General features: G+C 37.3%; 3 protein-coding genes across 7 annotated transcripts; 2 read left to right on the top strand and 1 right to left on the bottom strand.

Annotated features, from left to right (window-relative positions):
- Positions 3254 to 5434, top strand: LOC104790364 (F-box/kelch-repeat protein At3g27150-like). Of its 3 annotated transcripts, none has more exons than XM_010516099.2 (2): positions 3254 to 3312; positions 3892 to 5434. In XM_010516099.2, exon 2 carries the CDS (start codon positions 3947 to 3949, stop codon positions 5210 to 5212), a length of 1266 nt encoding a protein of 421 aa, XP_010514401.1. In that variant the 5' UTR covers positions 3254 to 3312; positions 3892 to 3946; the 3' UTR covers positions 5213 to 5434. The 3 variants fall into 3 exon arrangements, with proteins under 3 accessions (XP_010514401.1, XP_010514402.1, XP_019102194.1); XM_010516100.2 differs by lacking the exon at positions 3254 to 3312 and adding an exon at positions 3428 to 3447; XM_019246649.1 differs by lacking the exon at positions 3254 to 3312 and adding an exon at positions 3491 to 3509.
- Positions 6779 to 11168, top strand: LOC104790363 (fidgetin-like protein 1). Its single transcript, XM_010516097.2, has 13 exons — positions 6779 to 7209; positions 7496 to 7634; positions 7816 to 8103; positions 8221 to 8456; positions 9025 to 9152; positions 9237 to 9355; positions 9438 to 9530; positions 9744 to 9845; positions 10041 to 10143; positions 10233 to 10316; positions 10405 to 10500; positions 10652 to 10779; positions 10878 to 11168. Exons 1-13 carry the CDS (start codon positions 6875 to 6877, stop codon positions 10989 to 10991), a joined length of 1965 nt encoding a protein of 654 aa, XP_010514399.1. The 5' UTR covers positions 6779 to 6874; the 3' UTR covers positions 10992 to 11168.
- Positions 16277 to 18631, bottom strand: LOC104790362 (protease HtpX). 3 transcript variants are annotated; one of them, XM_010516096.2, is made up of 9 exons: positions 18258 to 18631; positions 18099 to 18156; positions 17921 to 17988; positions 17652 to 17831; positions 17395 to 17491; positions 17151 to 17260; positions 16910 to 17043; positions 16635 to 16823; positions 16277 to 16546 (listed from the first exon to the last, which is right to left on the bottom strand). In XM_010516096.2, exons 1-8 carry the CDS (start codon positions 18507 to 18509, stop codon positions 16688 to 16690), a joined length of 1035 nt encoding a protein of 344 aa, XP_010514398.1. In that variant the 5' UTR covers positions 18510 to 18631; the 3' UTR covers positions 16277 to 16546; positions 16635 to 16687. The 3 variants fall into 3 exon arrangements, with proteins under 3 accessions (XP_010514398.1, XP_010514397.1, XP_019102197.1); XM_010516095.2 differs by having other exon boundaries at positions 16277 to 16522; XM_019246652.1 differs by lacking the exon at positions 16277 to 16546 and having other exon boundaries at positions 16719 to 16823; positions 16910 to 17045.

Below are 24694 nucleotides of genomic sequence, written 5' to 3'. Positions count from 1 at the left end.
ATTATATAAATTTATTTTAATATTTATTTTTCATTTTTAAATTATTATGTTTTATATCTATATACGTAATTATAAACATTTATATGCTGTTAATATAACTTAAATAAATGTATTTTTCTTACTTTTGTTTATAATTTATAATTTTTTTATTTTTATAACATATATTTTGATATAATTATATATATATAATGTTTTATGTTGTAAACGCCTAAACCGCGTAAAACCGTCTAGGCTCCGACTAAGCGTTCTAGGCGCTAGGCGCTGGGTTACCGCCCAGATACCGCCTAGCGCTTTCGTGAACACTTATACTATTTTAACATTTAATTAATTTTATTTAATTTGTTTTTAAGTATTATTAATTATAAATAATAAATAAGTAATTATTGATTCTTTAAAATAGTATTTTTTAATGCAAAAATAAATAAAATATTGATTAGGTGGACGATGATGTGGAGGAAAGAAAAGAGAGAAAAGTTAACTTTATATATATATAATCATAGGAAGGGTTAAAAAAAAAATCATAGGAGATTGCAAGGACTGAGTAATAATAACTCTCTTTTTTCTTTGTTTTCTTTTTTTGAACAAACAGATGTTATCATTCACTATTGAAAGAGTAACATACAAGAGGAGTAGGGTAGCTTAAAAGATAACATAGGGGGCATTCTCCAAAGTTTAAAACAACAAAGTAACAAAAAAAAATAGGAGCAAATAATATTAAGGGCTTGAGAGCTATAGACCACAAGCTAGATAGCTTACTGGAACATGTGAGATCAATGCATATCAAAGCTACTTCCAAGAGCAAGCCAATGGAAGGGAAGATGGCCACTTCCTTCAATCGAGGATTGGATGGCAAAGAAGCAGACAAAGCTGACATTCTCACCGGGGTGGGAAGAACCACTCTAGGTAGAGCTTTGTCAGGGGTTCGAGCAAGTTTGTGAATGCTATGAAAACCGGTCACTACTAAGTTGGTGGCGGTTCTAATGGTGGGGTAGAGATGCTTGAAGAGATTGAGGTAACCTTTGTTTCCTTGAGCAGAGGTCATAATTCCCCGAATCTTCAGGCTAGATTGAGGGAACTTCAAGAAGTTGATGAAATGCAGATTGGAGAACATAATCAATAGGCAAGGTAAAGGGAGGAGGCAGATGAAACAGAGGTAATCCTCACTCCCTGGAGGTAGGATCATAATGCCAAGTTTCAATAAGTTATTTCCTTCAGAAATTACATTCCTATATGCTTCTGGTAACATGGTTTTCAGAGGACTCTTCAACCAATCTAGCAACAAAAATGACTTAAGGTTCACTAGTAGTCTTCGAACTAATGGAGACCTTAAGCTAAATAACTGTTGACTAGGGTGGGGAAGAGTGGAGTGCAGATCAGACCTAGTTACATTTTGACACTGCGACAGTCAGATTGTTGGTGATAGATATGGTAAAGGTGCAAAGGATGCAGGCAATAAAACAAGCCCGACTGGCGGGACAGACATACTAATGAAACACAGCCAAACAATCATCCAAACCAAACCAAACAACTGGCCATGACACAAGAAGTTTTCAAGACAAATAAGTGCATCAATTGTTCTGCTACCGAGTAAAACTCGACTTGACCAAGCAGGGTAAACTTATACTAACCAATTTGACTTTGATATGAAGCTATAATCGGGTCTAGGGGACTTCCAGATCAGATATAAATCATGGTTTATCCGAAGGGAACTAACTTCCAGGGTTCCAAGATAAGAACGAGAATACAACCTGGGCCAAAGGAATAACAAGAGAGAAAGAGAGGATGTCGAGGATGTAGGTTGCTTTGTCAAAATCTTCAACGTCTCCGGCGTCAGAACAAAACTCCCGTCCAACTGCAATCAAGTAAAAGCCTTGGCGAGGGGATCAAAATCCGAGGAGCGGTAAGATGTTGAGGTTGACAGCGAAGTGAGATGGTAAGAGAGACAAAAACCGAAGCTAGTGGGGCAATAATGGCTCTCAGAGGCAGTAACAGATGACTAGGATCTCGATGGAGCAGGCTCACCAAGGAGAGACACCATATGCGGAGGAGAGGGAGGGGGTTGAAGCTGGAGAATGGTCGGAGGTGAGATCTGGAATCTCAAAAGGTCTCCAATGAAGCTGAAACAAGAACTAAACGGACAAGAGAGAGCAAGGGGGCAGTGGAGATGAAGAAACAAAGAAACAGCGACGCTGATCGGACTCAAAACTGCCAGAAGAAGGTGCCTCGGTGGTTGTGCCAGAGAGAGGGTGGCTAGAGCGAACCTCTATATGCAGTTCATTCACATTCAAACTCTTTTTCTTTTTTTTTTTTCCTTTTTTTTTTAAGAATGCATTAAACACATAGAAATATAGTTTAATAGGATTTGTAAGAACTTTGTTGCAAGTTAATTCGACTTTATCATAATGCAGACACATAGACGAAGCCACAATGGCACTATCTACATAAAAGCTAAACTAAATGACTCTAATGAAAGATAAACATTTTGTCAAAAAAAAAAAAAAAAAAAAAAAAAAAAAAAAAAAAAAAAAAAAAAAAANAAACTTTTATTATAGAAAAAACAATATAGGGCAGTGTAGAATATTCCAATCTACAGTATATGCCTGAGTAATTTAATATGTTTTCCATACAATTAAAGCTTTTCTTTTTTAGATTAGAAAATATGACCACCATTTCTTTCTTTTAAATTTTCAAGAAGAAACTTTATAATTTTTTGTCTCTTCTTAGATTTGAAAATTACTTTTCTTCCACGCATAGTCTCGCGCACAGTCACACTTGAAAGATAATATAATCACATTTTTATATTTATTAATCCTAACATTTTTTTTTGGCCTTTTCGAGTTTTTATCGGCGATTCTTGAAGATGAACCGAACATGGCTTTGTCGTTGCCTCGGAAAAAAAAATATATATAGATATATATTAACAAATCGTATCCCTTTATTATTCCAATATTTAAAGTAAGTTTTTTTTTTTTTTTTTGATTCTGATTTCTGAAGAATTCTAAATTAAGCTTGAATCTCCCCAGCAACTGAGGGTGGGTACCTTTTCTCTCTTTCGTAAAAAAAGCTCTTTTTTTTTTGGTAAGATCGTAAAAAAAGCTCTTTGATAATTATAATATTAAATAAAAGATTAATTTCTCTTTTAGGTATTTAATATTTTAAATCTCTCGTCATCTCTTTTTGTATTTTTTCTGATTTGTTTTCTTATAATTTACAGATGGAGAATAAAAAGAAGAAGAAGATAGCAACACAAGAGAGAAGAGAAGCTTTGGAAAAGAAAAACATTTCTAGGGTTTTTGTTTTACGTCTTCCCCTGTAAGTTTCTTTGATTCTCTCTAATCCTTCTCATCTTTGACTTTTTTCTTCATGTATATATATATATACTTTTTCTTTATTTATGTTTAGTGATGTACAAAACATATAACACTTACTCTTATTATCTGGGTTTTGGTATCTCTACTTGTTCTTCAAACATCTCCGTGTGTTTTCATTTTTAGACCGTTGATTTTAGGGTTTGCAGGCTTTATTCCATATTTGACTGTTTTAATTTAGTCAAATCTCTCTAATTGCTTGATTAGAAGTCTGATTAGCTAAAATAATATTTTTTTTCTTTTCTTAATTATCCTAGTTGACTGTTTCAATTCTTCTTGATTTGGAATCGATTAGTTAATGATTTCAGTTTCATACAAATTATTTTTTTCCGAACTTAATCCAAGATTAATCTTTTTTTTTTTTTTTTTGTCTGTTCCATCAAAAAATTTTTGGATCTTTGTTGCTTCAAAAAAAAAAAAAAACCTGGAACTTGGAAAGTGCTTTTACAATTGATTCTTTATCTGAATATGTTGATTCGGTTCTGTTTGATTCTGATTTAGTTTTGGGTTAATATATTTACAGAAGGGGAATGTCAAAAGCGTACTAGCTATAGCTAGGCCGGGATATTACAAAAACTATGTTGATGCTAGGAGAAGATCATACCGGTATGATTCGGTCAAGTTCGAGCAGGTTTAGGCCGAAGAAGCTTCGGATTCATGGCTACCAGATACCTGATCTAAACGCAGAACCTTGTTTGGATTGGGATGGGGAAGAAACAGGGGAGTCCATCACTCAGGCTACCTGTTTCAGCAAACCTCAGGATGCAGATTATTGTTTACTAAATGTTCCTCAGCTCTTTTACGAGCTAGAGGTCGAGATACTCGCACGCGTGCCGCGTTTCGAGTATTGGAAACTTAAGTTACTTAATAAGGGATTTTCGAGTTTGTTAAAGACCGATGGGGTTTTCAAGGTGAGACGAGAGCGCGGTGTAGTTGAACCGTCTGTCTTTATGCTGTCGAGCGGCGACACGACTTGGACTATGTTTGATAAGGACTTTGAGAATTTTCAGAAGCTTCCTGAACTTCCTTCTGACATTTGCTTCCTCAACGGCGATAAAGAATCGCTCTGTGCGGGAACTCATTTGATTGTCACTGGGCAAGAATTGAGTAGCATAGCGCTTTGGCGGTATGAGTTGGAGACGAGCAAATGGTTCAAAGGTCCCGGGATGATCACGCCGCGGATCTTGTTTGCTTCTGCTACATGTGGGACAGTTGTGTTTGTAGCTGGCGGGTTGAAAATAGACGGACACGGGACTATAGAAGTCGTGAACAGTGTGGAGAAGTACGACTCTGAGACCAAAACGTGGACACTACTCAACGGAATGCATAAGCGGCGGAAGTTCTGTTCCGGATGTTACCTGCGCGGCAAGTTTTACGTTCTCGGAGGCCGGGATGAGAACGGTCAAAACCTAACTTGCGGAGAAAGTTACGACGAGAAGACAAACACATGGGAACTAATACCGGACATTCTCAAAGACATGTCTTTCTCTTCTGTTCAATCTCCACCGCTCATCGCCGTGGTTCGTGATGATCTTTACTCGTTGGAAACCTCCACAAACGAGCTTCGAGTTTATGATGCAAAGGCAAACGCATGGAAGAAGCTTGGAGATGTGCCTGTGAGAGCTAAGTCTAATGGAGGATGGGGAGTAGCGTTTAAGTCGCTTGGAGACAAGCTGCTTGTGATTGGAGCATCAGCAGGTCCTTCTAGGGCCGAGACAATGTCCGTTTACACGTGTTGTCCGTCCGCTGATCTTAAGAACAAGCTGCATTGGGAGGAGTCTAAACGCTGCTGTGGCGTGAGGCTCAACCATTTTATCCTAAACTGCTGTGTTATGATTGCTTAAGGGCTAACTTACGGTTTTGTGTGTGTGTGTGTGTGTATGTGTGCGTGATTGAATAAAACGTTGTGGCATCTCAGACGCTGAAACTCTAATCGCTATTTATGGGTTATCATCTGATTTATCTTGAGGTTTTTAGTGAACGCTTGTGATTGCTCATCTTGTGATATATCTTAAGACTTAAGCTGCTTTTGTAAGATTGTGTTATAAATAAGAAAGGTTGCGATATCCGAATAATTCGAAAAAATCTTAATCTTATCTAAATCGACTGAGCTTGTTTATACATCGAAAATTTGGCAGTTATTAGTTCATGAATTTTAGTTAATTTATTGATTTTAAAATCCTCAGTAATTTTCAATTGGTATATGAATTTTAACAAATAAACTTCACATTCTATGAAATGTATCAGTTTTGAAATTGGTTAAACTGAAAAAAGAAAAAACTCACGTTGAATAAAAAAAGCTTTGGAGAAGAAACTCATATGGTGTTTGGTTTTTTCTTGAAAATGGGTTAAATCTCTTAAAAACTAATTTTCCTAGTTTTAAGGAAATTAATTTTAATAATCTTGAAAGGCTAAAGAAAAAAAAATTCAAAATCTAATACTATATACTACCTCAAAAGCTTAATTGGTGTTAAGTTTCGAAAATATAGCTTAAAAATTATCTGAGGTGATAAGTGGGAGAAATAAACGGATGTCAAAAAAAAGAAAGGAAGGAATAAAGGATAAAAAATATTTTTGTTTTTTTTTTAAATGGCAGAAAATGTGATATTTTTCTAAAAACAAAACTCTTCGTAAAGATGGAGCATTTTACACTATCATTCGCTGGATAGAATTTTTAAGCATTTCCAGTTTTATGATGCAGAACACTTCTACTACTAATGTGCGATTGTATTGTATGCATTCGATTGTAATGTGAGCCTTAAAATTGGATCTAACAAAGCAAGTCGGCATCATTGTAACAAAACATATATTTAAAATGAATTCGCAAAATAAATCATTATTATACATACAAAAAAAATTGAATTGTATATCTAAATATTTCGAAAGTTTATCTTCTTGCTAAAGATGGTGATATATATAAAAAATACCAGCTAAATATTTAGAAATGAAGACTAACAAACAGATTTACAGAGAATACGTAATCCAATATATATAGAGAGTCTTGATAATAGATTTTTTATTTTTAAAGAAATACGTAACTAAAGTTCTGTTTTTTTTTTGCAAGATTTTAGGGATATTGAGGATGAATTTACAAACAATTAAACAAAAAATTACGAAGATAATGATTTAAAATAGATTTTCATATTAATATATTTTGTCGAAAAAACGTCAACAATATGAGACATATCTGAGGAAACTACAGATCGTTTTAAGACACGAAATTTTTTGAAATGACACGGAGTTTATATAGGAAGACTGAAACAGTAAAATCCAAGATACACACAATGATGGGCCGCGCCTATGGCCCATTAAATATCTGATTGCTTAAGAAACTTCACGTCGTTTTGTACGTGCGCTATTACACTGTTTGATGTTAATATTAAGCTAGTGAGAGAGTAAAGGCGTATGTGTGTGGTTCGGTGGTTCAGATAGATACAGAGCGCGAATTTGAATATCGTTTCTGGGTTTCTGGCCATTTTGGGGACGAAGAAGAAGAGGGAATAATAATGGCGGGAAAGCGTCCGTCGCCGTTTTCTTCTCCGCTGTTGAGACCACCACCGGAGCTTCTGAATGTGAAGGAGGAATTAGAAACGGAGACGTCGTGCTGGAGGAAGGAGGTGGACGAGAGCTTGAAGCGTCTCCAATCGCTGTTCTTCGGCGCCGACCAGTTTCTAGAGAAATCTGATTTATCCTCCGCTCAGATCCTTGGGCTTCGCCTTCTAGGTTTCCTCGATTCTCGCTCCGTTGCAGACGCCGATCGTGATTTCATCGGTCCTATCCGCCGAGAAGTTGCTTCTAAGGTCGATTTAGCTTTGGAAGGCCTCGTTTCAGAGTCGGATCGGTACCTGAGACTTACCCCATATTAGCTTGTTTAAATTTCGAAGTATTTTTGGTTCGAATTTTAGTGTCTGAGCTTACTTGAGTCTTATGAACGTGGCTTGAATTGTTTGATTTTGGAATCTGTACCGTGAATTGAATGAAGCAGAAATGTATATGTTAGTGTTACTGTCCAATCTTTGGACTTCGTTCAATAGTTACTAACTGAAATCCAAAGTTCTTTTGTATTTGATTGGGACACTTGAGATTTTTGGAGTACCCTTTTATGGTGTGTTTCTTGGTGTATCCAGGAAAGCGTTTGAGCTTGCAGAAACAGCTCCAGGCCCTATTTTTGGCAGCAAAGGTGAATTTGATGTGGAAAAGATTAAGCAGTCAAAACACTTTGGTTATCATCTCAGTCAATCTAACGGAAATTGTGTTAAGGAGATGGTAATGCTCTTGTAATTAACTTCGTTTCTTGGATGTTCTTGCTCTTAGTGATGAGTTTTGGAAATGTAGCCATGTTACATGTCTTTTGCTTCCTGTTTCTACTATGCTTTCTATAAGCCTTACTATGATGCTTTATCTAAGGACCATGTACTCTCCAACATAGAGGATTTCTTATTTTCAGGAAGAACGACAGGATACAGATAAGTTGGTTTCCAAAGCACCAAAGTCAATGATGCAAGCCAAACTGACATCATTGTATGGAAACAGCATGGCTAAACCAGATAATCAACGCAGAACTTCCATAAACAATTTAGACCGTGCCTCTGATGAATGTGTCATTGTTGAGAGAAGTCATGGATTTGGTTTTGGAACAAAGCGCACTCATGCAGAAACCAGCAGCCTCGCAAATGATGGGGACATAAAGGCAGATGGTGCTGCTAATGGATTTGTATCCGCCAAAAAAAAACTGGTAGATCTAATCATGACCATTATTTCTCTTACGAGTCATTTTGACTTTGCAGAGTCTAATCTTTTGAACTATGCTTTAATACCCTTCGCTAATGTTGGCTACTATCTCTATTTTTAGGAAATGGATGCAAGGCAAAGACGAGGATCAACCGAGTCACCAAGTTCATGTCTTTCTCCACAGAGTGAAAAAAATGCTTTAGGTAGGGGCTATGGTTCAAGATCGGGTGGATTAAGACGTGGATACCGTGGTAATTTTGTCCCTCCTGTTAAATCTAATGGGAATAATGCTGGAAACCTTACGTCTCGTATTGGTGGAAAGACCGATGATACACTGGATGACTCAACCAGAACATGGTTAGTTGTGTAACTTCTTAAATTTTTGATTTAAGATTCTTACGAAAATAAAAAACACATGCACCCTTTTGATATCCTCACCTTCTACAATTAATAAGTTTATTTTATTTCTTATCACTAGCTCTTGATTTTCATATGTTATGCCTGTCTGTCTCTGCCCTTCTCTCACTAAGTTTCTGTATTTAACATTGCTTTTGTACTTACTTCAAATTGAAATACTACGGAAAGTGAATCAACAATAGTACATGCATGTCAATAGGACTAGAAAATGAATTCATAAGTCTAAATTATCCTTGATCACTTGGTTATGGTTCAACTCTGCTGAGGTGTAGTGTTTAGTTGCATATACGTTTATCAATTCAGATTCTGTGTATAAGCAAATTCCTGATGCCTTCTTTGTAACTGTAAGCATCTACACTCATCTGATGTTTATGCCCTCGTTCTTGTTTAGAATGCTACTTTAAATAAGTTTCTGAAATGTAGTAGCCTTCTATGCCTGTAAGACTGAAAAGATTAATTTAAATTATGACATAACCTGCATGTTCATTTATTTATTATCCTGTTCTAGTTTGGAGATGCTCTGTGGTCCTGATGGTGAGCTTCCCGAGAAGTTGAGAAATTTGGAACCTCGTCTTATAGAACATGTCAGCAACGAGATTATGGATCGAGACCCCAATGTCCGCTGGGATGATATTGGTACAGTGAGATGATAAATACATGCAGATTGTATCATATCCCTGTTGTGTCTGGATTTTTACATCATAAGTTATTGGTGTGCAGCTGGTCTGGAGCATGCTAAAAAGTGTGTAACTGAGATGGTCATTTGGCCATTGTTGCGTCCTGACATTTTCAAAGGTTGTCGTTCACCTGGAAAAGGACTTCTTCTCTTTGGCCCACCAGTAGGTACCCTTGTTCATTTTGACATTGAAGATGAATTGTCACTCTGTCTGTGTTTTTAGATCTTTATCTACTGCATTCCAGGGAACTGGTAAAACAATGATTGGAAAAGCTATTGCTGGAGAAGCAAAAGCAACTTTTTTCTATATATCAGCCAGTTCATTGACAAGCAAATGGGTTAGTTTCACTTCTTTACTTATTTTGACAAGGCTATTCTTAAAATTAGGACATCGATTATGTTCTTTTATGTCAGAAGTTCTACATAGCAGGAAAACCCCTATCATTTTCTATATGTCAGTGATTTTGTTCCTGCTCAAGATGTCTATTGCATGCTTCTTCATTTGCTTATGGTTACCTGCAAATTTAACAACCATACGAGTGTAAATGCAGATTGGCGAAGGTGAAAAGTTAGTGAGGGCCCTTTTTGGAGTTGCAAGTTTCCGCCAGCCTGCAGTAATATTTGTCGATGAAATAGATTCTCTACTATCTCAGGTTTGTTCTAAACACTTTTTCTAGTCACTTACAACTTTAAATGTTGATAAACCTCAAACCGATCAATGTAGAACAAGGCCTGGAAAAAACTTACAAAGGGTGGTTCAGCAAACGCATTTTCTGGCATGTATTAACATTTTAGGTTTCCTTATGTAACATTCTATTAAAGAAACGAACTTTCACCCTTTGCAACAGCGTAAGTCAGATGGTGAGCATGAATCGAGTAGAAGGCTCAAGACACAATTCCTGATTGAAATGGAAGGTTTTGACAGTGGCAGCGAGCAAATTCTCCTTATAGGTAAAAAAGATGGGAACAGGTGGGTTTAAGTTTTGTGGGTTCTGTGAGTTTAGAACTTTAAGCTGCCTTTTTGTTTTTGTTTAATTTAGGAGCAACAAATAGACCCCAAGAACTCGATGAAGCAGCAAGAAGACGACTAACCAAGAGACTCTACATTCCTCTTCCCTCATCTGGTAAAGAAGAATAAGCTCACTTTTTCATGCCATTCTCTGGTTTTCTTTGAAGGTATTGTCTTGACATGATTCTCTTTTCGAATTGAAGAAGCAAGAGCATGGATTATACAGAATCTCCTAAAGAAAGATGGGTTGTTTACTCTGTCGGATGATGATATGAACATCATATGCAACCTAACTGAAGGTAAATTTATCATAGGAACTTCAGAAACACTATAAAATTGTTGGCAAATCTGTGGAGTTTTGATGTTTTAAGTCCGAAGAACACAACCCAAAAATGCAAATACACAATTTCGGCCATAACCAAGCTATCCTTTCTTTAATTTTCACTGCAGGGTACTCGGGATCAGATATGAAAAACCTGGTGAAAGATGCAACTATGGGTCCATTAAGAGAAGCTCTCAAACGAGGCATAGATATAACTAACCTGACGAAAGATGACATGCGTCTTGTAACTCTTCAGGTAGATAAAATAAATATGCAGATTTTGTGGTATTATCATCTGTGAAACGAAATCTTTTTTGTGTCTATCATTGAATCATATATATGGTCATTATGCAGGATTTTAAAGACGCATTGCAAGAAGTAAGGCCTTCTGTTTCTCAGAACGAACTCGGAATCTACGAAAATTGGAACAATCAGTTTGGTAGCTTAAGCCTCTTAAGACTGAAATAGGTCAGTTATACAAACAATCTTTATCATATATTATCTTTGAGCTAAGGCCCCTTTGTCTTCTGGAATATACATTTGCGTTTATCTCTCAGAGTTATAAGATATACAACAATGCCACTATGTAAATACGTTTTACAGTACCTATTTATACCCAAGAGTCCAGTCTCTAGTTTCTTTTTCGCTCCTTCCCTATTATTCCTGTCCAAGAATCAAAGAGAAACCTTAAAACGACCAACAAACGCACAAATGTGCGCTTATACGAAACTTACCCATACATGGTTGCTTTGTTTTCTCGTTTCCACTCAAAAATTAAGCAACATCACTAAACCTTCTGCACTGTGCTTATTCGATTTGTCCGTTTCAGGAGACTTCTGTACTCGAGACTCCTGCACCATTCATCAATCTCACGTGCACGGGGACCTGGTAATGGATGTGACAGTTGACTAGTCCGAGCATTTCTGTAGAAAGGAGAATATGTAAACAAACAAGATATGACTTTGAAGGAAGAGTAATCTAATTAATCGCCACCACTTTTTGTATAGTTTTAATTGTCTCTCACCTTATGTACCATCCCAAGGGGCTTGAAGAAGCTTTGTCATATGAACGTGCTTGTTCTAGAAATGCGTAGCTTATAAGTGATTGTCTTAGCTGAAGTCATCAAAGAAGTAAAGTTTCAAAAGGTGAAATAGTGCAGTGGATAAATACGAATTGGGTCTTGGATTCACAACAACTACTCGGAGTTCTTTGTTTACTTTTTTGCATCAATGGATCACAAGAACAGAGAAATCAAAAGACTTCGTTTAGAGAATAACACCTTTCTCTTTTATTAATTGTCAAAACAACCAAATTGAGTGAGACGTTACAGGATGGAGAGTATTTATTATACTCTTCTTAAATCGCAAACCTAGTTGTCGGAGCTTGGAGAACAAGCAACACCAAACCGACGTATTAAAACAATAATCATCGAAAAGTCCAACAATAATAAGAAAAGAAACGAAATCAAAGCCTATTAAGTAGAAAAAGTATATATATACAATTTAGTAATATGAATGTTCGAATTTCATTGGTGGAAAACTCTTTAAACAAACATTCTTTTACATTCTTTCATATTGGCTTGTTTAATCTTGTATTATGTTGCCAAAAAAAAAAAAAAAAANAAAGACATTCTTTTATATTACCATATATGTAAAAGTAGTATTTAATTAGGGCATAAAGCGAAACTTCATCGTCTAGGGTTATTAATTTATTCTCATCGGATCTTCATTGGTTCTCTTAGCTTGTTGGTTGTTGTGTCGATTTCTCCACCTCCAAGTCAGTTCGTTCTTCCTTGTCTGCTTCTGCACGACGGTTATCGCGGCGGGGCTGTGTCTTACCGGCTGAGGTATAGGTGTTTTCTTATCTCTCTCTCCAAAAAGGCCTTAATTAAGTAGTCCTTGGATTTCTATGTTCCTTTTATATATTTAGGTCAAAACAGAGTTTAATGTTTTTTTTTTGGTATCTTGTGTGTGGTTTTGTAGGAAAACAAATTAAAATGACAAGTTCGACGCAGAATGATTTGCAAAAAAAGCCAAGTAAAGCTCTTGTCAAGAAGATGGCACGTTTCTTTGCCAAAAACGGGATGAAGTACGAGAAGAGGCTTGCGAACTTCAATCTTAATGATGCAAGCCTCAACTTTCTGAGGAGCTCAGAAGATCCCTTTCATGGATATTACAAGCAGAAGCTTAGTGAATACCTTGCTCAGATTCAAGAAACTGGAACTATTGTTGATGATTCTGGTGATGATGATGATGTAGCAACGAATACCCAAGTCGTTGTTGAGCCACCTCCCGGTATCACCAGAAACAAAATCGAGTCGACGGCGCGTTACGTTTCCAAAATGGGTTCGTTCGTTGAGAGCATGATGATGCAATCTTACGTAAAGAATGCAAGTTACAGCTTTCTGTGGATGTCTGATCCCTTTCACTCGTTTTACAAGCAGAAGCTTGCACCGTTCTCCGAATCAACAAGACGGAGCTAATCCGTATGATGCTGCTGCTGGTGCTGCTGCTTACCAGCGTATGCTTACCGATCAATCTCACCGCCGTCTTGCTCACCCTGAACCCACTGATCTGCCAATTAGTATAGAGTTTAGTCTCCCTAAGGGGATGAATGGCAATGAGTTTAGAACTATGAAGCTCACAGCGCAGTTTGGCGCTTGGTATGGTAACGATTTCTGGCTGGGGTTCAAGAACAGAGCTGGGTTTGAGTTTACGAACCCAACTCATAGCAGGTTCCCACGTTTCAGTCGTTTTGTTCTCGAGTATTCGAAAGTATTCATTCCCCCAAGGGTTTGAAAGAAAAGGTGAGCAAGAATGACGCTTATTTGGCGGCCATTCATGATGGCTTTTTTTTTTTTGAATGTAATGTTAAATTATATTCAAGAAAAAATAGCGTTTTTACAACTAGTGCATCAGTTGCTTGAACAAACTTAAAAGTTTAAATTAGAATTAGATAGAAAACAGTCTCAGATTCTAGTGTGGAACCAAGCCTGAAGCCCATTGTCGAACCGCCTATCTCCTTGTCGTTGAATAGCCAAACTTGACGATCAATCCACTTGATTAACTGCTCAGGGGTTGTCGGGTGCTGACCATGCCGTCGTCCATTCCTTTCCCGCCAGATGGTGTATACCACAAGCTGAAAGGTGTAGCGCATGAAAAACTTTTCCAGCCGATCTTGGTGAGTAGCTGCTAAGATGGTGAGAAGTTGGTGCCAGTCGGTTGTGTATCGTGTACGGAACACCCCCTTAGCCGTTGCTTCCCACACTTCTGAAGTAAAACTACAGGCAAAAAACAGATGCGACCTGGTTTCAAGACTTTGTTGACAAAGCACACAGGTTCCCGTAGCTCCAATATTCCACCGCAACATTCGTTCCCCAGTCGCCAGCTTATCATGAACTGCTAACCAGGTACAAAAAGTATACTTCAGAGTAGCATGAGGAAACCAAACCGCATGGTACCAGGAAACCTCTGCAGAAGTGCGACGAATATGATTCCAAGTGTCTGCCGTTGAAAAATCCTCTTTAAAGTTACCAGCCTTCCCTTTCCACAGGAACAAATCAGCCTCCTCTGTTCTGTGTTGGTACTGAGAGCGTAAAACATCCTCAATGGCGTGGAGGTATGAGCGGCGAGGTCTCCGCCTGCGCCGAGCAGACCATGCCTCTGCTACTGTCATTGAGCGTCCAATCCCCAATTCTACCACTCCCCTATCTCCTGCCACGTCTGCTAACCGGCCTAAAGACGACCAAGAATCAAACCAAAAAGAGGTCGACTGCCCATTCCCCACCTCCACCTTACATAAATTAGTAGCCAACGCTCGATATTTCAGGATCTTCCTCCAAATCCAAGAACCCACTCCTTTGTTCTCCTTTACCGACCATAACGATCTCCCCTTTAATAGATAACGATCCACCCATTGTACCCATAAGGAGTTTCCACGAGAGAGTATCCGCCAAACCAACTTAAGGCAACACACATCATTTGCCTCCTTTAAACTACGAAGACCAAGCCCTCCCTCCCGTCGTGGCGTACACACCACCTCCCACGGTAACTTAGATTTTTTAGGATTTAAATCAGCCTCGGACCAGTGATAAGCAGAACAAAGCTTTTCCACTTCTCGAAGACAAGCTCTAGGTAGTCGAAAGGCGCTTAACCAAAATTTACGGACACTCCATAAAACCGAACTGACCAGATTAAACCGGCCTGCAAATGATAGGTATCGAGACGTCCAAGAGCCAATACGCTTTTGTATCTGTTCGAGGAGAGGGGTGTAATCAGCAGTAGTAAAGCCTTTAGTGAGCAGAGGCAAACCCAAATATCTAACAGGAAGCTCTCCCACCACAAAATCGAAATGATTTTCTATCAACAGACGGTCCGCAACAGCCACACCCGCAAGATACACTGTCGATTTTTCCAGACTTATCTTCAGACCCGAAAACTTAGCAAACTGAGCAAATACGGATACAATCCCCTCAATAGATCTTGGTTTCCCATCAGATAGTACCATCAGATCATCAGCAAAGCTTAAATGTGTCAGATGAAGAGCCTAACACCGCGGATGGTATCCAAATCGACCTTCACCAACTGCTGAATCTAACAGCTTTGACAAAACGTCCATACAAATAACAAACAGATAGGGAGATAGAGAACAACCTTGCCATAGTCCCCCATGATGGCTTTTTCCATCTTATTCAGTCTGATGATCTCCAAGAGATGGAATGGCGCTTTGGAAAGGTCAAGTCTATGATTGCTTGGCATGCTTCTCTCGACCAAGATTTTGATTTTTCTAATTACAACAAGGAAAAGCAAGAGCAGCTGAGACAAAAGAGACAAAAGTTTGACAAGCCTGCAGGCCTTGTTCTAGAAGACCAGTTTCTTACTCAACACCCTGTAGTGTTTTCTTCTTCTTGCTCTTTACATGTCTTCTTTTTCCCTTTCTTAACGTCTGAAGTTATTAGTGTCTAATAGTTGTACATTTATTTTTGCAGGGTTGGTGTACAATCATGGTTAAACTTGCCGATATCAATGGTTGTAACCTAGTTGTTATTGAGAAAACAATGCAGTCTTTATCTGAAAGCGTGGCGAGTTTCAAGGAGAAAATAGCTGAGGAGGTCCGAATCCCACCAGAGAAACAGATGTTATTCAGTAAAGCCAGAATGTTACTGGAGAACAACAGGTCACTTGCACATTACAATGTGGGAGCAGGAGAAACCCTAACTCTGTCCTTGTGTTCGTGTGGGTTCTATAAGAACAAGCCTTGTACTGGTGGCCCTTGTCGATGCTGGGATATGCTCGCCGAAGCATTAGTGGAGAGGGAGGCATATGCTCGCCAGCAATTACATTTAGAGCCTCTTAATTCTAGTTTAATTTGATGTTTTGGCTCTGTAAAATACGTCTTTACTTAATTATGTGTGATACTTAGAGTTTAGCTTCTCTCCTCTATGTAATAATAAGCTACTTAACTAAATTATCTCGATTCTCGACTTTGATTGGTTTCTCTTTTATATTCTATGCAACTACTACGATCAAGGTTTTAACAATTTGAGAAGACTCGGCAAGTTTAAGTTAGCTGTCGATAACTTACCAAATCTAGTTTAGTTCACCATCTTGATTCACTGTGAAGCATAAATGAAGGATAAAACTATGGTTGAGCAATGTTATGCAAAGACCGAGGACGGAAGAAGTTGATGAACACATTAAAGATTGTATTAAAAGGGCTTCTGTTTCTCAGAACGAACTCGGAATCTACGAAAATTGGAACAATCAGTTTCGTAGCTTAAAGCCTCTAAGACTGAGATAGAAGGTGAGTTATACAAACAACTATTTATCTTTGTGCTAAGGCGCTTTTGTTTTTCTGGAATATACATTTGCGTTTATCTATCACACAAGTTAATAAGATATACAACAATGCCACTATACAAATACAAGAGTTTTACAGTACCTATTTATACCCAGGAGTCCCCAGTCTCTAGTTACTTTTTTGTTCCTTCCGTATTGTTCCTGTCCAAGAATTAAAAGAGAAACCTTAAACCGACCAACAAAAGCAAAAAATCAGGGTTCTATATGAAGCTTATATGAAACTTATACAAATGTGCGCTTATATGAAACTTACCTATACATGTTTGCTTTGTTTTTTCTTTTCCATTTAAAAATTTAGCAATATCACTAAACCTTCTGCACTGTGCTTATATGATTTGCCCGTTTAAGGAGACTTCTGTACTCGAGACTCCTGGACCATTCATCAATCTCACGTGCACGGAGAACTGGTAGTGGATGTGACAGTTGACTAGTCTGAGCATTTCTGTAGAAAGGAAAATATGTAAACAAACAAGAAGTGAATCAAATTTTTCGCAATCACTTTTGTACATAGTTTTAATTATCTCTCACCTTATGTACCATCCCAAGGGGCTAGAAGAAGCTTTGTCATATGAACGGGCTTGTTCTAGAAATGCGTCAACATTTAGCTGATCAGCGATTGATGGACATCCTCCAGCTAACTTCATCAGAACGGATACAACAACCTCTTGGATGTGCCATGAGAGAGATTATAAGAAACATCACTAAGTATTTTACGTATAACTTGAAACATTCATATTTGTTTTCTTCTTTGGTTTTTTAGAATTGGTACCTTTGGATCTTGGGCGACAAGAAGTGCTGCACGATCACAAGTCAGCTCTGCTGAACGAAGCCAACGAAGTAACTGCTCTTCCAAGGTTCGAGCTATCATTTGCCCAAAAGCTACAAACAAGAGAATTCAACTAAGCAACCATAACGTTCTTAACAAACATGCCTGCTGCAAACTGAAATATCTGTGAGTTCCTTTTACTCGGTTAACATAGTTGCAAATGGAGAAGAGTTGCGTTACCACCTACCAGGAACTGTATAAGCCCCAAGAGTAAGAATATTTGCAAATGTGAGCCACACGCCGTGATCGCATTTCAGATGGCCTAGTTCATGAGCCAAGACAGCCTAGTTTTAAAAGTAAAACTGTTAGATTTTTGGTAAAATTAACTGATAATGTGACACTAAAGCTCTGTTTTGTCAATATTTAGTGTCTACGGTTAGGTTCAAAACTGTGGTTCCCAATCAAAAAAGCATAGAATTTGTAAACAAGAAAAAGAGTAGGAACCTGTAGCTCCTCGCGTGTCAGAAGCTCGATCAAGCTGGTATGGACGACAATAAACGGCTTCTTACCACTAATTGCCAGTGTATACGCGTTAGGAACAGGACTCTGTCGGACATAGAGATCAGGAGCCTCTATGTTCAAAATCTCAGCAGCCTCGACCAACAAACCGTGAAGATCAGAGAGCTGAGACATCAAACATTATGTCTCAGAACTTATGATACACGAATATATAATAACGTCACAAGACACTGGTCCACACACAACCTACTAACCTGATTCTTGGAAACAAGAACAGAAGTCCCAATGTTCTCAAGAAGCATAATCTGTTCAGTCATTGATCCTACAACATTCCCAGAGTCAAATAAAATCAAATATTATCTCATCATCAAACACTTTTATGACAAGTAAACAAGAAAGAAAGAGCCACTTGTGAAAAAATATAAACTTCACCTAAAAGAGCTTTGCCAAACTCGTTCAACCCAGGTATAGCCCTTAGTAACAACGTGTTCTGCAAAACAAAGGACACACAAGAGATTCGTATCACATCATCAAAGATTGATATCAACGAACGAATCACAATTCTAAAGTTTCCAATTTTAAAGAAAGGACCTGCTTATCGAGAGGATGCCTGAAATCATCAGCATCGAGATCTTTGAACAAGAGAGGAGGCACAGCTCTGCAAACCGGAACCCTAACCCTAAATCTTCCAACTTTCACCGCACGGGAACCAGTAAAGCTCACTGAACGGCGACCAGAGCTAAATCCCACCTTCTTGGATGGTCTATATCCCAAACGACGAGACAATTCGCCGCTCTGGTTGTTACAAAGGAACAAGACCGGAGCTGAGACTGAAACCGCCATGAGAGAAAGAGAGGTGCGTAAGTTAGCAGTTTGGGGGTGCTATTCTACGCCGGTGAGGAAGATAGGAATAGTAATTATATTTTTGTTGGGTCTCTCTAATATACGAAGAGAGTTTGCTGTCCACAACCGTAGTTTAATGGCTGCGCATTTGACGCGCCTTCGTTGACCGTAACCTTTTTTCAGTTTTTCTCATACGGCGTCACTTTGTTTTTACGTTTTTCACTCCTGGGCCCTAATTTAATGGGCTTTCATTTAACGCTTCAACTGTTAGTTAAAATATACGTATAGTATGTCTAAAATTTAAATTTGCATAAAATTCTCGAAAACTGAAGGACCATTGGGGTCAGGCAGTTTGTTTACGAGCTTTTGTTTTTTTTTTTTTTTTTTTTTNTTTTTTGTCGTCTCGTATTATTGATAATCTATGTTTGTTGTATGCTTGTGTTTGATTAGCATATTTTATCAATTCATTAGTTTGATGAGCTTTTATTCTTTATTTCTTTTTGGGATTGAATGAATAATGGTAACAATTATGTTTGCAAAAAAAAAAAAGGGTTTATGACCAACCAATCAAGGTTGAGAAATTGAAATAAAATTAATTTGGCATAATTAAAGAAACAATATAAAATTATAAACATGTTAATATATGAATCCCAAATCATTCAAAGATTAAAATATAATTAAAACAATCTAAAAATACAATAAATTTTAAAATACAGTATTAGAAAAAGATGACTTATATATTAATCTTTTTTTTGTCAACATAATAATCTTACATATTTCCAACTGAAAAAGAAGTAAGTAGTAGAAAATTTTGGTTTAAGAAAATAAGAAAAATTTACCTTCCCATTAAAATATATTCTCAATTAAACAAAGTTGAAAGCAATGTTTTTAAATAAATTATTTAAATATGAGACGATCTTTGATTATATAGAAGTGAGTACAAAATTTAGAATTAATAATTAAAAGTATATTTTCCTTAATCCTTTTTCTATTTTTTTAATAATTAATCACTTAAAATTAAAAATAAGTAAATAATATTATAATTTCAAATTTTATGAAATATATATATATATAATCTCCTTATAATTATTTTTAAAAACTTTGTTTTTTTCTAAATTCTGAAATGTTTTATAATTATCTTTTTACATTATTAATATTTTTTAAAACAAAATATTTTTTTTGTTGTAATCAAATTCTTCATATTAAATATTTACACGTGTCAAAATCTCAAATTGATAATTTGACACATGTCAAAATCTTGTTAATGACTAACTTTCAAAACTCAACTTTATATAATAAGATCTATATATATATTAAATAAAAAATGTAACGGTTGGTAAAAATGGTGAATTGAAAAAGAAAGTGAATAGAGATAAATGAGCTAGTGGTACAAATGTCGATCTCCTCTTCCATTTTTTCAATTATTATTACACTGGTTAATTATATATTTATATGCATGTTCTGCTTGCCAAAAGTGGCAAAGCCCTAATTAATGAAGATGACTTGTGAACCAAGCTAACATTAAAAATGTCAAATATCTTACTAGTTGAAATTTGGTATCTTCAATAAGGTCGTAAATTTTGGACTAGAACTGTATAAACTGTAAAATGAGATTATCAGATTTTATCAATCCATTAGTTACTCAATTGCATCTGGACATTTTGTGCATCTTATCATGAAAAATGATCCAAGAACACGCATTTGAATTGAAACCACTCTTCGACTCTTTTTATATATATTAAATTAAAACTACATGCATCAAAGATACAAATTTATTCACGACAGAACGGAAGCAACTAAGACTTAAAAGGGAACAAAGTCCCATAGAACATGAAGCAAAACACATTTATTGGAAACACTAGACACGTACCATAAGTTCAAACACACACATCCCAAGCTTTAGTTTTTTTAATTAGGAGGAAGCACTCCAAATTGCTCCAGTGGAGAACGGACTCAGTGATTGGAGAAGTTCGTCTTCAAATATTGGGCCCACCATACATGGCGTTAAGATATCGGAATCCGAGAAGAAGACGATATCGAGTAACGTAGTCCGTTCTGCACTCGACTGCACTTGAGCAATTTGGAGTGCTTCCTCCTAATTAAAAAAACTAAAGCTGATGTGGAGAAGTTCGTCTCAGATATTGCTCTCATGTTTATAAATCCTTACAAAAAAAGGGTCCCAAAAAAAATATTTTAGAAAAATCTGAAGATATTTTAGAAAAATCAAGTGGGCCACCATGGAGTCAACATATTCTTGAAGTTGAAATTTGAAATTACTTTCATATCACATGGCTTTCGTGTAGTATATATAGTACTGGGTACAAGATCTTTTTTTTTCTCCTTAATTTTATTTTAAAACACTTAAATTAATATGGATGTATAGCTACAACTACAAGTAATAAGATGGATTTAACGTTGTTTCTTGCAAGTGAGCGATCTTTAGAAGGCATGTAGATTCTTATATTACTATAAAAAAACATGGAATTGCCGACTACAAAAACAGTCACTAAACAGTCGCAAATACTTAGTAACGACTGTTTGACGATTGAAAACTGTAGTCGCTAAACAGAGCGTCGTTAAAATAATCAGTCGCTAAATCGTCGGCAAATAGCTACGAATTGGCGACTGATAGTTTTGGTCGTTGTTCCCTCGCGAAATAGTCACTAAAATGGCGACTGAGTTGGAACGCCTTAGTGACTGATTTGGTTACTCATTTGCGACTGTTTTGGTTACTGATCCGTGTACGTTTTCGTGACTGTTTTACGACTGTTTAATTATCGATTTATCAGGTTTTTTTCTTCTAAATCCGGTCAAATTGAATTATTTGATTTTGTAATACCAAAACAGATTATGAAAACTATAACTAAAACTTAACAAACATGAAATTAAACAAAGAAGTCTCAACATACATAAGTTCTAAAATAAACATCCAAACACAAATTCCAAATGTTTAAGTACAAACATTACAAATGTTAAGGTCATGAGGGAAGGAGGGATAGTGAAGGAACCACCTAACTTTGAACATCAGTAGGGTCAGGGTTATTCGTTTCAGACTCGAGGAAGGCAACATATTTTGGGTTAGTCTTGAGGAAGCTCACCAAGCGTTTGATCTATGCTTGTTGCTCAATTGCAACCCGAGAAGCCTCAGCTTCACGCTCTGCTTGTAGAGCTGCTTGTTGCTCTATTTTGCGGTTAGCTTCTTCAAGCTGTTGTTGCAGGCTTTTGAAAGAAGAAGAGCTTCCAGGGAACTTCCGCTTGCCGTTGATGAAACTCCCTAGGCTTCCAACTCCAAAGTATGTTCCTCTATCGCTGATGAAAGTAGACTGCATAACAAAACAGAGAAAAAGTTAACATCATTACTTACCAATGAAAAACTTAATAGCATATTAGAAAGAGGCAACATTACCTGAAGAAAGAGCTCATCATCCTCCTCGTGAGATAGCTCCGATCGACGTGATGTACCATCAGAAGAATCGTCATTGTCCAGAGCAGCCAACTTAGCTTCCCTTTTTTTCTTATATGCCTCATGAACTGCTTGCGCCTTCTTATCAACAAAAGTCCCATCTTTTTTGGTATGAGTCCTGACGATAACTTCAGGAATAGTTGGTGGTCTTCCCAATTCAACTTCCTGAAAAGTTAGACAATGAAAAGGTTAGATAATGAACCATCTGATGTAACTTATTAAACATTGAAAAGGATAAGTCACCATCTCTTGTTCGATTTGTAAGTAAGACTTTGGCCCTGATACATGCTTGTGAGGGCCAAGACCATTACGGTCAGACATTCTAGCTGCTGAAGTGGTTGCACTCTTTGCCATGGCTTCTTCTGTGTTCCAATAGTCACACATTTCTTTCCAAAGAGTTTTCTCAATCCAACTCGGTTTTGCTTGATCTCGCTGAGCTGCTGCCTTGGAAACCATGTTTTTCATACGGTTTTTACAAGTGGTATAGAACTTTTCTTCAACCACACCGGTTAGTGAGGGATCCCAGGTGTGTGTTTTCTACAAAAGAAGACTAGTGTTAGTGATCAACCATTCCAAAAAAAAAAAATATAAATAAAGAAATCAAATTGAAAGGAGTAGAAGTTTACCGCGAATTCCAAGAAGTATCTTTCTCTTCTTTGATTAGGAACACAACTCCAACTGTAATATGACCCATCAAACTTGTTTGTAAACACTTTAGTAATTTTTCGGGTAATCTGACCCTTGTCCTTACCAAACCTTAAAACACAAACAAATCGAAAGTTAAATTATAATCAACAACAAACCTACTAATCTAATCAACAACTAATCGACAACAACAACAAACCTACTAATCCAATCAACAAACCTACTAATCTAATGAAACAAACCTACTAAAACAATCCTTTCAATTCTAATCATTCTAATCACTCTAATCAATCTAATCTACACAAACAATCCTTACCAAGTAGTTCCACGCTCTAATGTGGGAGAGAGGACAGTGGTGTACAACTCACGGCCTAGCTCGACGAGAATGGCATGTAAAGAAGCGAGTATATCAGCTGGGAGATGTGAGTCCCTTAAACCATCATCATCAGAATCAGCTTGGTCTTCTTCTTCCTGATGCGAGTTATGCGCTTGAGAACTGTGGTGCGATCCAGAGCCAGCTCGAGGTTGAGAAGACGGTGGACGATGATTTGAGACCTGAGGAGACTGTCGAGGTAGAGTCGAGACCTGAGGAGACTGTCGAGGATGATTCGTGGCTAAAGGTTGAGGAGATTGTCGAAGTGGACTCGAGAATTCTGGTGGATCCGTCGGAGAGGCGAGAGGTTGAGGAAAAGGACGCCTGATTGGAGTTTCGCCGGAAGGGGATGCTCCTGGAAAGCTCCTCGAGTTCTGGAACAGGTTTGTCGGAGGTGGATAGTCTCCGTAATTTGCCATCAGTCTCGCTGCAGGCTGGAGGATTGAGACAGGAATTCCCTGAGAATCAGTGTCTGGGTCTCGCTGGTTCGTCGGCGTAATGGCATACTGGCTGGGAAGATTCGCGGGTCTTTGATTCGCCGGTTGAGAGGTTCCAGTGGTCGGATTTGAGGAGTTTCTTCTTCCTCCTCCTCTTTTCTTTACTCCGGCCATCAACAACAAAAGAGAAACAAGAACGGGAACAACGATTTAGGGTTCTCGATTGAGAGCAATTGAGATCTAGGGTTTTCTCGGGGAAGAAGAGAAATGAGAGATCTAGGGTTTTCTCGAGATGAAGATGAGATCGATTTGGTTTTGGGCCGTTTTCTTACGGACCAAATTTGGTTTAAGGCCCAAATTAAATAAATCAGTCGCTAAATAGTAGCTGCTTAGTCGCAACGGTTGGCGACTGAAAAATCGGTCGCCAAATTAGTCACACATTGGCAACTAAAATGCGACATTTTACATTAGTATCGAATTAGTGTCTATTTGGCAACTGTTTTATTTGTGTAGTTATTGAGTAGCAAAACAATCGCAATTCAGTCGCTAAATTTAGCGACTGTATTTTAAGTTGCAAATTGCAGTCGACAATTCCATGTTTTAATGTAGTGTATGTGACTTATGCTACTACTTTTATTGGTTGATTGATTCATGACTCTTGTCTTGATGATAACTTGAGTATTGTTCCATATTTTGAAGAAGTAAAAGACAAATAATTTGTTTCTTTAAATAAATACTCGTTCTTCTTATCATCATACCGACATTAATTATCACTTTCAGTGAGTACAAAAATAGATGTACTGCTCTTGTAACTTTGCAGCCTCAGGCACTAAGATCCGAAAACAATATGCTATATCATCTTCTTCTACAACCGACAAGTCGGCTTGTTGTAGTTACGTTTAAGTGTATAATCGCTCAATGGCATGTAGGCGATTTGTATTTGTAACTTCTAACAAATATGAAGATGCATATATATATATGGATTTGGATTGGTACACTGAAATAATATTTAATGTCTCCGTAGACACATAGTTGTTGTGACTTGTGTCAAGTAAGACGGAGACATCGAGGATCAGTTTGGATTAATACGCGAAAAATTTCTTATACTCTTTTCATGTCTCAGTATTATTAACAAATATTTTAACGGAGTATCTTAGATTAGGGGAATATTTTAAGTGTCGGTTATGAGTGGATCTTGGACTCTTGGAGTGACTTGATATTTTATTTGTATGTGGAATTACTATATAATAATATTATGGAGAGACGA

The sequence above is a fragment of the Camelina sativa genome, chromosome 6 (assembly GCF_000633955.1).
Source record: "Camelina sativa cultivar DH55 chromosome 6, Cs, whole genome shotgun sequence".
NCBI classification, from domain to species: Eukaryota; Viridiplantae; Streptophyta; class Magnoliopsida; order Brassicales; family Brassicaceae; genus Camelina; species Camelina sativa.
This window is presented reverse-complemented; position numbering and strand designations above follow the sequence as displayed.

Coding starts and splice junctions, on each gene's coding strand:
- LOC104790364 (XM_010516099.2), top strand. CDS start 3,947: ATGTTGATGCTAGGAGAAGATCATACCGGTATGATTCGGTCAAGTTCG.
- LOC104790363 (XM_010516097.2), top strand. CDS start 6,875: ATGGCGGGAAAGCGTCCGTCGCCGTTTTCTTCTCCGCTGTTGAGACCA. Junction 9,356..9,437: donor TTCTTCTCTTTGGCCCACCA/GTAGGTACCCTT, acceptor ACTGCATTCCAG/GGAACTGGTAAAACAATGAT. Junction 10,501..10,651: donor CATATGCAACCTAACTGAAG/GTAAATTTATCA, acceptor TTTTCACTGCAG/GGTACTCGGGATCAGATATG.
- LOC104790362 (XM_010516096.2), bottom strand. CDS start 18,509: ATGGCGGTTTCAGTCTCAGCTCCGGTCTTGTTCCTTTGTAACAACCAG. Junction 17,832..17,920: donor TTCTTGTTTCCAAGAATCAG/GTTAGTAGGTTG, acceptor TTGATGTCTCAG/CTCTCTGATCTTCACGGTTT. Junction 17,492..17,651: donor TGACACGCGAGGAGCTACAG/GTTCCTACTCTT, acceptor TTTTAAAACTAG/GCTGTCTTGGCTCATGAACT.